The sequence below is a fragment of the Mastomys coucha genome, unplaced genomic scaffold (genome assembly GCF_008632895.1).
Source record: "Mastomys coucha isolate ucsf_1 unplaced genomic scaffold, UCSF_Mcou_1 pScaffold18, whole genome shotgun sequence".
NCBI lineage: Eukaryota > Metazoa > Chordata > Mammalia > Rodentia > Muridae > Mastomys > Mastomys coucha.
In genome coordinates, this window is record NW_022196900.1 from 42,903,466 (window position 1) to 42,917,677 (window position 14,212).

Sequence of the window (14,212 nt, forward strand, 5' to 3'; positions counted from 1 at the left end):
CTCCTGCTCCTGCTGCTCCTGCTCCTGCTCCTGCTGCTCCTGCTCCTGCTCCTGCTCCTCCTGCTCCTGCTCCTGCTCCTCCTGCTCCTGCTCCTCCTGCTCCTCCTGCTGCTCCTGCTCTTGCTCCTCTTTTCCTCCTCCAAGAATTTTCAGTTTGAATCTAGCATTGGTTTAAAACAATTTTGATTATTTATCTGGAACCCCAAATTAGGTAAGAATGGCCAAGGAAATTGTAAAGATGAGGGGTGAGAAGGACTTCACTGTCATGAATAAGGTCACAAAGTGAGCTGGGAAGCGATTTAGAGTGGGATGATACCAGCAATAAAGAATGGGAAACCAGAGAGCAGAAGGTTGGCTTATTGATCTTTTTACACAACAGAAGGATTTTCAACAAAACAAGTACATATTTTTATCAAGTAGTTCTGTAAATTTTGGCTATATGGAGAAAAACTATTTCTTGCACTTCACTGTGCTACAAAACCTAACCTTAAGTGTTACAACGACAAAGGTGAAGAGAATGCCACTTAAAGGCATAGAAGAAATTGGCCTGGGAGTGTTGCTTAGTGGGTAGAGCACTTGCCTAGCAACATGAGAGTCTCCATGCAATGCCCAGGACTGAAAGCTTCACAGATGAATTGATGCCATGGTACAAAATGAGGTCTGGGGCACACATCCCCATTGTATGTCTGACTGTAAGACAAATGGTTATCAGTAAAATCAGTTTTATTTTCTTCTTATATTCCCACGTTTTTAATGTCTTTCTCAATGAGCACACTGTCTTCGTATCTATAAATGAATCTGTTTTGTGACTTGTCAAAATGAATATGTAGTAGGTTAAGGCTTAGAAAACCAAGAGGCTCATTTAGGCAGACAGTTTTACGATGAAACTGACCTAAAAATACAAATAAAGCCTTGACACAGTGAGGGGACAATTATGAAAAATCCATCAGATAGAAAAATATGAGCTGTTTAAATGGAGGTATGAAGTCATTGATAATGAATGGGTTTCATGACAAGTCAACCAGACAATATGTGCTAGTGAAGTACAATCCAGTTTTGAGTGTATCCACCATAAGAGAACCACATATAAATAGCAAGGCCACAACTATGAAACAAGAGGCTGGCCCCCACTATTATGATGGGTCATACCAGCTGACCACAGGTTCTTTCCATTCATAGCTATTTACACTACCAATAATATGCACATGCTTAGCATGTGCCAAGCTCTGGAGCAAGGACTTTATAAGGAGGGTCTCATTTAATCCCCTCGGTTACTAAGAGTTAGGTTTCAGTGGCCTCATTTAAGACAAAGAAAGTGGGACGTAAAGTCCAAAATAAGATGGCTAGTTAAACATATATACCAACCCAAGTAAACTGGGTACCAGCATCCATAACTATTAACAACAGATAAGGAAATCTGAGCTTTGAAAAGCTTCCTGGCTCATTTGGCTGATCAATTAGGCAAGGCTCCCTCTAAGTTTCATTTCCAGACCTCAACTACAAAATTCTGTGGTCTTGTTTCATCATTTTCTAATCTCTTAGGGAATCACCGATTCCTGGGTTTATTAGGAGAAACGCTAGTGGGAAGGCAGAGAACGCTGGAGGCCTTACCCACACTCACCTGGATCATCTCATACTGACATAAATATAGGTGTATCAGCAGGGTCACTGTTTCCCCAGCTTCCCAATCCAACTGTAGAATATGTGAACACCACATGCAAAACAGTTCATAAAGTTTCATCCACTTTTGATCATCAGTTCAGTGTGAAAAAACACAGAGGAGGAGAGTGAGGAAAATGAAGACATAGAAAGATGGAGCCTTTGGGAAACCATTCCCTCAGTCCTCTGACCTAAAGTCTGAATGAGCACAAATGATAGTCTGCTGCAGCCAAGACACTAGGCTGCCTTGCCTCTCTGTCCCTTGTGGCCTTACAGAGCAGATGCCTCGATGTCAAAGAGGAAAAGGGGAACACTAGAAAAGGGCAGAGTTGAAAGTTTTAAAGAGGGGAAAGAAGAAGAAGGAGAGACAGAGAGAAAGACAGAGGATGGAAGAAGATGGAAGAAGAAGCTGGGGCCACGCAGCCTGAAGGAGCTGCAGGTAGCCAGGGATTTCATAGACAGGCAATAAGAGCACTGTAGAGTACTTTTGCCCAATCTAGGCGTGCAGCTTGTATTTATATTAATTGGATTTTGTGTTCTTTGTGCAGGCACTTTGGGGTTGGAGATTTACCATTATAAATCTGGTTGGTATATCATTTTATGGGGCTAAGGGGATCTGAACAAGTGGTAGCTGGCTTTCTGCAGGCCAGCCAGCCACTGGGGGTGGATGGCCTGGGAAGTGAGAGCAACTTGGCAGCAAGCTGGCCATGGGGTTGTCGAGACCTCAGTGCCTAGCCGGATTCAGCATGGATTGTTTTGTTTTGTTTTGTTTGTTTGTTTTGGGGGGTGTTTTTTGTTTTGGTTTGGGGGGTTGTTTTTTTTGTTTGTTTGTTTTGTTTGGTTTGGTTTGGTTTTTTTGTAAAACTACACACTACATTTAGGCACAATCTACAAGCCATAAGTTGTACCATCAGCAGCACAGATAGTCTTCTTCATAGACACCAGCATGGACACCCATTTAGAACTACTTTCTTACAATGAACCAGGTAAGGATGCCAACACGCAACTCCAAACTCTACCTTGTAGACAGTTTTACTCCTTCTGTCTGTGAGCTCCAGCTGAATGGGGATGTAATCAATGTTGGGTGAAGGGGGCTGCATGTGTTGGTAGTGAAACCCCGTCAGCAGGAACTCCTCACAGCTCACTTTCAGACTTGCCACTTGCTTCAATTCCAGGGCACAACTTCCATCCGGACACTTCAGTCCTGCCCCTAGCTCTAGAATGCACAGCACTGCATTAAGACATCCGCTTGAACACAATGATTGTACAAACTCAAAATGCATCTTCCTGTCTTGGACACATCCTCATTCACTACCCCAGGACACTTTCACATGCACCTTCCAATTATTCACCCACTAGATTTTCATTGTTCTGAAAGGTCATAAACTCCTTTACTAAAAAACAAAAACAAAACCCAGTTGACCAGTTGTCTCATCAGGGTTCACCTACCAAAAGTCAGGCTGAGAAAAAAAATATTAAAGAGGGGTTCTATGGTATTTGAATACTTCTGATAAACATGCCAGTGGCTCACTGTGGACATTTGCAGCTCAGCCACTGCTTCTATTTACATTATACAACCTCATGTTGACTATCTGCCCACAGAAATCACACCTCCTTGACCCTCGTTGGTCTTTTTAGCAAATGCTCCCTTAACCCTTCTCTTGCCCCTTGAACAAACCTGTTCTGACTTTTTGAACCCAGAGCTATCCATAAAAGACTCTGTCTCTCCCAGCTGTATTTTCACTCTTGCTGGGGAATGGTGCTCAGGGACTCTCACCTCCATACTACATGAAACAGTCACTCTGCTTCCTAACCCAATGGCTGTGCTAACAAAATGCGCTGATGTTCAGCTTCAGCTGTCTTTAGCTGGAAGCTTCTATCCAAATTTCGAGGTAATACTATGGTTATTTCTAGGCCTTCCCATGAGTGCTAGAACACTACTGCTCTTTAGATAGCAAGTGTTCAAAATGTACCAATTATACATCTAACACAGGAAGTGCTGTAGAATATAGTAACTGAATGGATACTACGAGGGGCATTTCAATCAGCATCCTGGGTGTCAATCCTGGCTGCTACCTACAGTCTTTACTAGACACAACCCAAGAATACTCAGTAAAGAGCACATTGCTGTCACCACTGCTGTCTGTTGCTATAATCATAGATAGAAACTCATGAGCACTATAATGGGCCAGGCCTGTACTAAGCACACTGTGTCCTTACGCTTTCTTCACACAGCCCTACAGAAAGGCTGCTCTCTTTTTCCATTAAACAGAGGCTAAAACTATTGATAGCTAAACCAATAAAGGAAAGTACAAACATCAAACCCAGGTGTTTCTAATTCTGATTCCAAATCCACAGCCTTAACTAGTCTATATTTTTCTTTTGTTTTTTGTTAATGTGTTTTTAGTTTCATTTTAATTTTTTTTAACTTTATGGAAGTTAGGTTTTTCCCCTCTACCATGTAGACTTGACAATCAAATTTAGGCTATCAGGCTTGGAGGCCAGTGCCCCCACCAAGTGAACCATACCACTAACCTATGTGTGTGCATGTGTGTGTATATACGCGTGCACATGTGTGAACTCAGGTCAGGCTTGGTAACAAGTGCCTTACCCACTGAGCCATCTCACTAACTCTATAGCTTAGAGTTTTCAACAAGCTAAAAGTTATATTTGTTAAGCAGAATTCTTTGTCAATATGAAAGATGAGCACTTAGACACTTTGTTCAGTTTTAGTAACCTTAACTACTAAGAGATACATACCTGTCTCAGAGAAAAAGCTGTGTGGCTGATCTCCACGAGGTCCCTCTGACTTACGGTTCACCACAACCAGCTTGCCGTGGGCTGGCAGCTGAGTCCTCACTGGGTTTAGTCTGATGGTGCAGTCCAGACTGGATGTCCTATCATAATCAAATTGGAGCAGGTTCTTATCAATGGCTTGGGATAAGCCATAGAATTCATTCACTTCCAACACATTGCTGCTCACACGGATGATGTTACAGTCTGGCTCCACGAGATGGACCCGCAAGAGAAAGGTTTCCATGAAGGTGTCTGTTTCAGTAAACCTGGAGAGAGAACAGGATAAAGGTCACATTTATTGGTGCTCAGAATCTTCTGAGACTTGTACACGTGTTGTAAAGATCGCCCTCATGAGCCAGATGTGGTGAGGTACACTTCTAATCCCACCTGAAGCACTTCTCCCGGAGTGTTAGCTCAAAGTCTGGCGGGCGAGGGCCTGGGCTTTAACAGCATACCCCAAGACCTTACCATGCCGCTTCCATTCAGGCAATCTGCTTCCATTAAGGCAATCCTGGCTTTTTAATAAAACCCACCGATCAGTTTTATTACCAGTTCAAGAAAAGACTGGGACACGGATTGCGTTTGAGGCTAGCCTGGGCAACTTAGCAAGACCCTATGTCAAAGAAAATCAAAACCAAAACAGAATAACAACAAAAATTGTCCTTGATAAAATGTGTACTTCAGATGGAATTTGGTTCCATTTCGTCATCTACTTTTGGCTTCTCGTTGTTCCTGTGGCTTCATAAGTGAATATGAATGTGAATATGAATGTGCCAATTGGTTTGTGTTTTGTTTTGCTTTGCTTTGCCACTCCCTCCTTACCCATCTCTCTTGCAAACCCTGCAAATTCAAATTCACCATCCATCCTAATATCTGACGACTGCTGAGACCTCAGCGCCTCCCTTCTAGCACATGCATAATTTAAGAGCATGAAGGCTGGGTTGAGTTTCAATTTAGGACTGAAGAAGTACTGAGTATCACGACCCTTTATCCTTCAGAAATGCCTATTGGGATGTTCAGCCCAGCCCTTGTCATGTAAACTAAACCAGTACTTGTTATTGCCATAATGCTTGTGTTCTGGGGCATTTGCAGAGGCGACTGGCGATGCATCATCACGCTGTAGAAGTGAGAAAGCTGATAAATAATGAGTGTGCCCTGGCAATACAACTCGGAACTGATGAGTTTGTAACGTGGTCCAGCTGTGTTAATGAGGCCTTTACCACAATATCGCTGGACCTGGCAATAGGCATTGCCCATCCCTCTCACCAACGAGGAAACTGAGGCACGGAACAGTCAGATAGCTTGACAAAGAAGCTGAAGAGATTCAGAAAAAAAAAACTGCTCCCTGGTCCCTTGCCTCCAGCCCTTCTGAATGCTCTATTACAAATGTCCTTAAAACCAAGTGCATGACAGCTCCTGTAACCCCGCCTTGATTACAAATGTCCTTAAAACCAAGTGCATGACAGCTCCTGTAACCCTGCCTTGCATGGGCCCCTTCCCAATGTCCCCACATGCTGGAAAGTCAAAGGGTCTGGAAGCAGATAGGACTTGCATCGGTTTTCCCAGCCTTTCCTGGCAAGTTCTTTGAGCTTTATTTGGTTTTGACTCTAAAGTTTGGAAAGATCAAACACTCCTTCATATTGATGTTGTAGCTTCCTAGAGACTCCCTTGGTGCCATGCTACTATTTGAGCACAGCATTTTGTTTGCAACTTTTGTTTGATGGCTGCAACTGTAGTCATTCCCCAGTTGCCCCTCCTCCAGCTTCGAGCAACCACTAATCTACCGTCTGTGTGTCTACGGAACTACCTATTAAGATATTCATATAAATGGGACCATATGGTTCCATAAGTGGTTCTTTTTGTGGCTGGCTGCTTTCATTTGACTTAAAGTTTTTAGGGTTAGTTCATGTTGCACAAATCGGGACATGGTTAGTTTTTAATGGCTGAATAATATTCCATTGTATGGTTGTACCATTCATCAATTCAATTCCTTCAGCATTTTATCTATTATGAATAAGGTTTCAGGGTTAGCATTTTGTATAAGCTTTTGTATAAGAGTAGGTTTTTCTCTTGTGTATATAGATGGGAGGTGTTTTATAGGATTATTTTGTGAATCTATGCTTAATTTCATAATTGGCATACTTTAAACATACTTGTATTATTTAGGATCTAGAAGTGAAAAATATTGTGCTTCCTATAACTAAGCAGCTGGCAATCAAACTGAAAGATTTCATTCAATCTTGTAATAAATGTCTATCAGATTCTCATAAGGAACTTGTATTTGTGACTTTTGCCACATTAACGGATATTGAATTTTCAAGGTTAAGTAATGGATTGCAGTAAGAGAAACCTCTGCATAAGGCTGGAGGAAAACATAATGAAGTTAGTGATCTGTAGAAAGGCCCCAAGGAGGAAGAGACGACAGAATGGGACACTGACTGCAATGGCTGACTCACCCACTCAGATCTCCTACTGCTGCTGAGTACTTGGTTACGAGATTACAGTGATTCCCACATAGAGTCACAGAAAATGTCCACAGAGTACACAGCATAACTATCTGGCAGAAATAAAATAAAATAAATAATAAGGAAGGGTTCTATGCCACTCACCTGTAAAGCCTAAGCTTCACAGAGTCTTCGTCCAGAATTGGGCATCCATTGTGAACATACTTTACTTCATTGGGAAGAAAATGGCAATCAAAGACCTAGTTCACCGGAATAAAGAAATGTCTATGAGAAACCCAGGACAAAGTTCTTATTCCTCCAGCCTTACCGTACTTCCAAAAACATGTTGTGCTAGCTCGTGGTGGCGACACACATGCGCAATCCCAGCACTTGGAAAGAAGATGCAGGAAGAGCTTCATGAGTTCAAGCTCAGCTTGGGCTACGTAGTGAGTTCCAGGCAAGTGTCAATACAAAAGAAACAAAACCAAAGCTCCTTAAAGGGAATCAGGATCTTTTATTCTGGAGCCATGTTGAGCGATCGTAGCTTGGTAACACAGATTTAGGATATTCTAAATCCCATGGTCCTCCGTGGAAGCAGTTTTGTGGAGTATCACAGTTTTACAAAACAAAAAAAGTTGTTCAGTCAAGACAAGTTTAAAATATACAGATGGTACATCAGAGGGGCGGTTACAGCAAGATGGGGGAAGAGTGTTTGCTTGGTTTTAGCCTCCGATGTTATCTAATGACAGCCAAAGCTTTGGAGTTGGTATAAGCCAGTGGTCTGCTAAGTTAACATATTTCAAAAGATTTTTTTTCTATTAGTCACAGGTTGCTAGTTCCCACAGGGAGGTGGGCAAGGAATGGCGATTAGCCTCTGGACTGACAACATCCAACACCTCCACATCACTGAAGCTTTAATTAGTCAATCAGTCTCAACAGACACAGCTTCTTTCCAAGATTCTTGCTCACACCAGCCAGCCTGGGCTGTTTAGTGAGACTCTATCTCAAAAAGAAAAGCGTGGAGAATGGGGGCGGGGGTGGAAGGTGCTAGTGATGTGGGTGCAAGTCTCAACCACCATCGACCCCTTCTTTCCTATGTTTATGCCCATGTGCCATCTTGTTTATAGTTGTGTCCTGTTTGGTTGATGTCTAAATTATAACAACCCAAACAAGCAAATTAATGAATGTTATGTCTCTAAATAACTAGACATTTATAAACTATAATGCTTTATAAAAACCTGCTATTTATCAAAGAGAATATTTATCCTTTTCAGGAGCTTATAGCAATTGAATTAAAGAGGTCTTTCTGGGTGTCTGGACAACACATTTACCCACACACAAACACATTGTTCTGTATAGTTTTGTTCTGTCTTTCTTTTTCAAATAAAATCTTTATGTTCAAAGATGGAGACACAGTGGGTGTGTACTGTTGAGTTGATGAGAGCCAGAGAGGACCTGCAATTGTCTCTCACACACTTGCAAATGACAACTTTGATGGTTATGGGGAAAAAAAAGCAAATTGTGAATAAGATTCCAAAACAATTTACTCTCCCTAAATACAGTAACAATTAACCTCATCACCTCATAAAGAATCATTGAAGAAATGACTACTTTATATTAGGACTCTGGGTTTCTGTTTCATTGTGTTGTGTTTTTAAGACTTCTGATCCTCCCACTGCCCTGACTTAGGTGGCAAAGCCCTGAAAAACATCCTTGTGTGCATCCATGCAACCATGCATCCATCTATGCATCCGTGCACCCGTGCCTCCATACATCCACTGCAGTGGTGTTCTTAGCACCTTTTATGGCCTCAAAGATTTCCAGACGATATAACCCACCCTGGGACAACATTCTCACTGGTAAGAATGGATTTCTGCTCCTCTTTTGAATTGACAAGCAGAGAAAAGATAAAGGGAAGCCCTTCCCATATCATTGACAAATAGCCATGGTAATAAAGAGACAATCTGCTTTGTTAAAAGAAACATCTGTTCCGTGTTTCCTAATATGTTTTCCTTTTATAAAAGGCGACAACCATGATTGACCATAAATTTACTAACTAAAACAAAGGAGAGCTAAATCCTTTTCTAATTACTGTCTAGCTTTGGTTTTTTCCACTTCAACTGCTTTTCAATTACAATTTATAATTAAATTGTCACACATTCCTGACTCATTACTCACTTTAATGACAACGAAGTGGTTCAAACTAGAGATGTTTTCTTAATGCTGTATTTCAGATTCAAAATCAGCAAGCTCAGCACTAAACCAAGGTGATTTTCCACCCAGAAAATGTGTTGCCTTGGTCCAGGTGTGGAGTGCCCGGGAGTGCAAAGTCTTGCCCTGGAATCTGAGACAGCACATTGCCATCAACCTGTCTAAATGGCTATCCAGGAGACTATAGACACAGAAGGCACTAGAATTAACCCACGCAAGTGGCTTTCCAGATATGCAATGGGAATGAACCTGTTGGTTCTAAGACAAACTTCAGTAATGAAATGAAAACACTAATTGAACAGATGTTAAACAAAGCATTTCTGTGCAAATCCCACAAAACTGTTCATTACACAGCAGGGTGTTGCTAATACAATAGTCTTGCTAGGAATGGGTTCACATAAGCCTCACTCGAAGCTTACTGTTAAGCTCTATTAAGGAATAATGTTTATTTAGCTGCGGAGGGGCATACATGTGCACTTATGCACTTATCCATGCTTAATTCAAAATTTAATAATTAAGAAATCCCTGGGAAGGGCTGAACCACTCTAGCTTTAAAAACAAGTATAAATTCTCCTCAAACCAGACTTTACCTGAGAATCTTTTATTTTATTTTATTTTTTTGCTGAAAATTATCAGAATTTAAAATTAGCAAAAAAAAAAAATGGAAATATCTATGACACACAGTAAGCTAGTAATGCAGCTTAGAGTTTTAATGGGCTACCAAGAAATAAATTCTAGAATGTACAGATCACATGTCCACTTGAGATGCTGCAAACCCATTTTCTCTGTCACATTTACTCCTAGAAACATCCAGTGCCACGTTGGACTTCTTATTTTTTTCAAATAATCAGCAAACAGATGACAGGAGCACTTAGAGATTTTCTGAATAGTCAAAATTCTCCCAATCTGGTTGGGTGTTTGTCGTCTCTGTTGCATAGTATCTTCCTAATAACTAGAATTTTGCCTTAAAATCAGAGATGACTTGGAGGTCATAAGTCTGTAATAATCATATATATATGAGGCCACATATATATATGCACACATACACACACACACACACATACACACACACACACGCATGCATGCATGCACACATTCATATATGTCATCATGATTTACCTTTGTCATTCTGGGGTCTGCATATGACCTAAAAATGTCTCAAAACTAATAGAATCTGATTAAGAAATTAGCCTAGTAGCCTTGCTACCTTCTCTAAAGAAACTTCTCTCAAAATGTGTGGGGGAATAACCCTGTAAGGCCGGGCATAGCATGCCCTCCAAGCAACCGCTCACTGCAGCTCTCAATATCCTTCTCTTTCTCAATCTCTTTCTCGACCTTCTTCTCTTCCACCCTTCTCTCTTCCCATTCTCTCCCCCTGCCCTAAAAGGAAAGTCCAAGAAACCTGTGACTTTCTTACATCCTCTCTTTTTTTTGTTTTTCTAACTGGATTAATGGCTACTCTCTTAGGTCAAGGCACCTGGTAAGACAGGGATATCCTCTGAATGACACGAGACACTGCAATGAAAGGTTTCCTGATAACAGTGCATTGTTAAGAAAAAGTGTGTGCATGGGTATGACTTTACCCCTTACTTCCTGTAATATGTTACTATAATTCAGATTAAACCACGTCAGTGGCAGGCTTATCATCTGAATCCAATCAAGAATATTAAAAAAAAAAAAGAAAAGAAAAGAAAAGAAAAGAAAAAAGGCCTGGCAAGATAACTCAGAGAGTAAAAGCATTTGCCACCAAGACTGATGACCTGTTCACTCCCCATGGTTCAAGGAGGGAACAAACTCCTAAAACTTGTTCCTTAGCCTCCACAGGTGAGCTATGGCATGGCCATGTCCAGACACACAAAATAAATACAATTTTACAAGTATTCAAAAATGTGTTCCACCTCTTTGACAAAAGGAATAGGATTCCCTGCCTGTGTCTTTCAATGCCTTAGTTCCAAAATGCTACATACTTGTAACAAAGGCTTGAGAGATCCTCTACCTATTCCCTCTATCTTCCCACACTGTACAAACACACACACATCTGAACAGAAATGAAATGTGACCTACCTGTGGAGTGAGTTTCCCAACCCTCTGGGTTATGGGCTCATTCATCACCACCTCCACTCTGCAGGCATCCTTCTCTTTAGGGATGGCAAACCTCAGGTGATCTTCAGACAGGAAGGCAGAACTACCCTTCATCACCCTCAGGCCCCGGTTGATGCTGATGAAGGTGGCACTGGCTGGTTCCAGGTGCCACAGAAGCAGCTGGAGCAGCAAGAACGACAGAGCCTTGGGCCCAGTGCAGCCTGGAGAGTGCATGATGCCAGGGCCTGCTCTGTCCACAGGCACAGTCTGTTCAACAAAGTGAGGTTCCTGCACTTCCTCTCTGAGTGTCAGCCTGAAGTTCAGAGGACAAGGCCAGGGGTCCCGACAGTATGCCCCAGCATCTTAACATGCTCCTTCCACTCAGATTCAGACAAGGAGGCCTTTCAGGCAACTGGGGCTTTTTAATAAAACTCGCTGATCATTCCTGACAACGCTGGCAAGATTAATGTGCCTCCCAAGTGCTTTCCTAATCCTGCAAACAGAAAAAGTTGGAGGGAAATGAGAGGGCCCAAAGGTTTGTGCAGCTATGTGAAGAACTGTTCCTAACAAAGGGATCTTTCAGGTGGCCTCTAATTTCAGCTAAATTAAAAGCAAATAAATGAACTTGACCTTCAGGCCCATCCAAAAGGCAAGGAAGCCATTTCATTATTCTGCTTGTAGCTCTTGCTTCCGGGTGCAGTGAACCTCAATGAGGATGTTAACTGTGTGGTCCTGCAGGATTCCGGCCGGGCCTGATTGCTCCAGCACAGAGGCAGATCCTCCCAGCTCAGTGAGTGGTGCGCTCCTTGCTTTCATTTCCCTATTTGCTAAGTGAGGGCCACAACTTGTGTCAGTAATCCCATAGTATTATTTGTACATTGTTTTAGAGCACGGGTAATTCAAAATGAATAGAACCCAGCTAAGAAGTATGCCTAACAGTTGGTCCAATGAACTCAGATGGGTAACGAGGTCACCTAAGAGACTCTTCAGTGGAAACTGGTGGAAGTGGTTTTTTTTTTCTAAACAAGCATTCGAGTATTGTTTAAACACAAAAGCAACTGTGAAGAGAGAGTGGCACAGCTCAAAGTGCATGGCTCACAGCATCGTAAGAGCGCACACTATATCCTCATCTTTAAGGCTTATTCTGCATAATGTTTGACTCGGATGGAGCTGTTTTTCTTTCCACAATATCATGGTTATTTTTTTTTCTGTTCTATAAGAACTGAGAAGCCTTTAAAATAGATGTATTACAATGTATCTCTGAATCCAGGGTACACTTAGATGACCAGTGGCCGTGTTCTATACCCATGGAAAAGCTTCACACCAGGCCAAGCACAGGATGGTTTAGTGATAGAGCTCTTGCTTGAAAAGCTTACCTCTTCACAATTTCAATCTTTTCCTACAGAGAAACTGGAGAATAAGTGGGTGTGAAAGAAGTATCAGTGGGTGTACACAAAATGCCCGTGACAATCCTTCCTTCCTTAATACTCCCAACCCTGCATGCTCTGCATAGACTCACACCCTCCGTGACCACCCCCCAGATGCCCTAGATCCACAGCAGCTAGTGGCAGCAAAGGCTTTGGTGAGCACCTCAAGGAGGTAGAAATAAATATTATTTTGCAGACAAGGATGCAATGGCCAAGAAGTTTAGGTCACCTCTTGTGCAAAAAAAAAAAAAAAAAAACTCTTCGTAAAAACTCAGCACTTTGACAAGTAGTTTTCTTATAATCTGTGAGAGAAGTCTGAAGAGGCATAACCGACAGTGGAAAAACTCAGCCTGTTGACAATGTTGCAGATGGCGCATGGGTTCCGCATAAGGAATGGAAGGGATGTCCGTGCACTGCAAGGAAGCTGGGGAAAGCATGGGGGCTGGTAGGAAGTCTGGGCAATAGTACCCGGGTTTGCAGAGCTGTGGAAAAGCAGAATGAAAGCCCATCCTCATCTTAGGACAGGATTTGCTAAGACACTGAGCAAGCTGGGCACAGCGAGTGGTTCTCCAAACAGCAGGCTTTTTCCTTTCCTTTTTTAAAATCACCGTGTTTCTCCCAATCTTTACCACAGACACTATAAATGAAATGGTTTCAAGGCATTAGCTTCATTAGATTATGCCTTCGATTGATAAAGAAATGTGCTTCTGCTGATTGTACAAATGCCTTGTAGGGTCCACCTCTGAAGCGTTAAAGGGAATCTGTCCCACATCATTGTTTGAAACCTTTCACAGAAGCCATCTGTCCTGTGTCACCTGAGGGGGTGTAAGCTTTACAGATCGGCCTGTTTTTAATGATGTCAGTCCTAAAATAAAGCTGTTCACAGACTCCCACTGACCGTGCTGTCCACACTCACGCTGAATTGGCTTATTTGTGTAAAAATGCAAATTTGGTTGTGGAATTTTTCACAACAAAGTCAAATCTTTTATACCATTTCCATTTGTCCTCCAAGATCTCACAGAAAAGAAAACTCGTCAAAAAGAGAAGTGAAGGGTGGAGGGGAAAACGACTTTCCGGAATTTGGGCTAGCCCAGTCAACTCGTAAAAGCTGCAGGGCTTCCCCACCCAGCACTCCTGCTCAGCCCCTTTCATTGCCTCTTTCTACACATCTCTGTATTTTTTAAAAACACACTTAAATTTATTTGTGCATATGTAGACGTATGTGTGGGTGTGTAGACAGATCACACCCTGTGGGGCTTGGTTCTGTCCTTCCATCATGGAGAGCCCTGGGAGTGCCGTCTCATCAGCCCTCACCTGATGTTGTAATGTTGGACACTACTGTTCATTTCTCGGGCCTGTTTGTGTCTTTCCTCTATTTTCAGGGATATTTCTTGGAACTGAATACCATTTACATGCTAATGAGTCCTCCCCCCAACTCCTTACCCTCTGAGTCATCCCCACCTAAGTGTGTGGTGAACATCTCATTCCCCGAGTAGCCACGTGATGCTCCTGGTTACCTCAGTTCTGGCTAAGTTAATGAGTGGCAACTCCAACTTTTTGGCTTGCTTCTCTTTTGCGCCACTCTTAATATCC

At 42.2% G+C, this 14,212-nt stretch overlaps 1 protein-coding gene across 6 annotated transcripts in view; it reads right to left on the minus strand.

The window, feature by feature from the left end:
- Frem1 (FRAS1 related extracellular matrix 1) overlaps positions 1 to 14,212 on the minus strand; it is a 160,175-nt gene that overhangs the window by 118,638 nt on the left and 27,325 nt on the right. For 3 of the 6 annotated variants that reach the window (XM_031377756.1, XM_031377757.1, XM_031377758.1), the window contains exons 1-4: positions 11,175 to 11,426; positions 7,065 to 7,159; positions 4,420 to 4,721; positions 2,679 to 2,875 (exon numbers count right to left, since the gene is read on the minus strand). In XM_031377756.1, coding sequence (XP_031233616.1) covers positions 2,679 to 2,875; positions 4,420 to 4,721; positions 7,065 to 7,159; positions 11,175 to 11,426 — 846 coding nt within the window. Of the gene's footprint in view, positions 1 to 2,678; positions 2,876 to 4,419; positions 4,722 to 7,064; positions 7,160 to 11,174; positions 11,686 to 14,212 lie in introns of those variants that run through there. The other 3 variants (XR_004120883.1, XM_031377754.1, XM_031377755.1) reach the window with 2 other exon arrangements.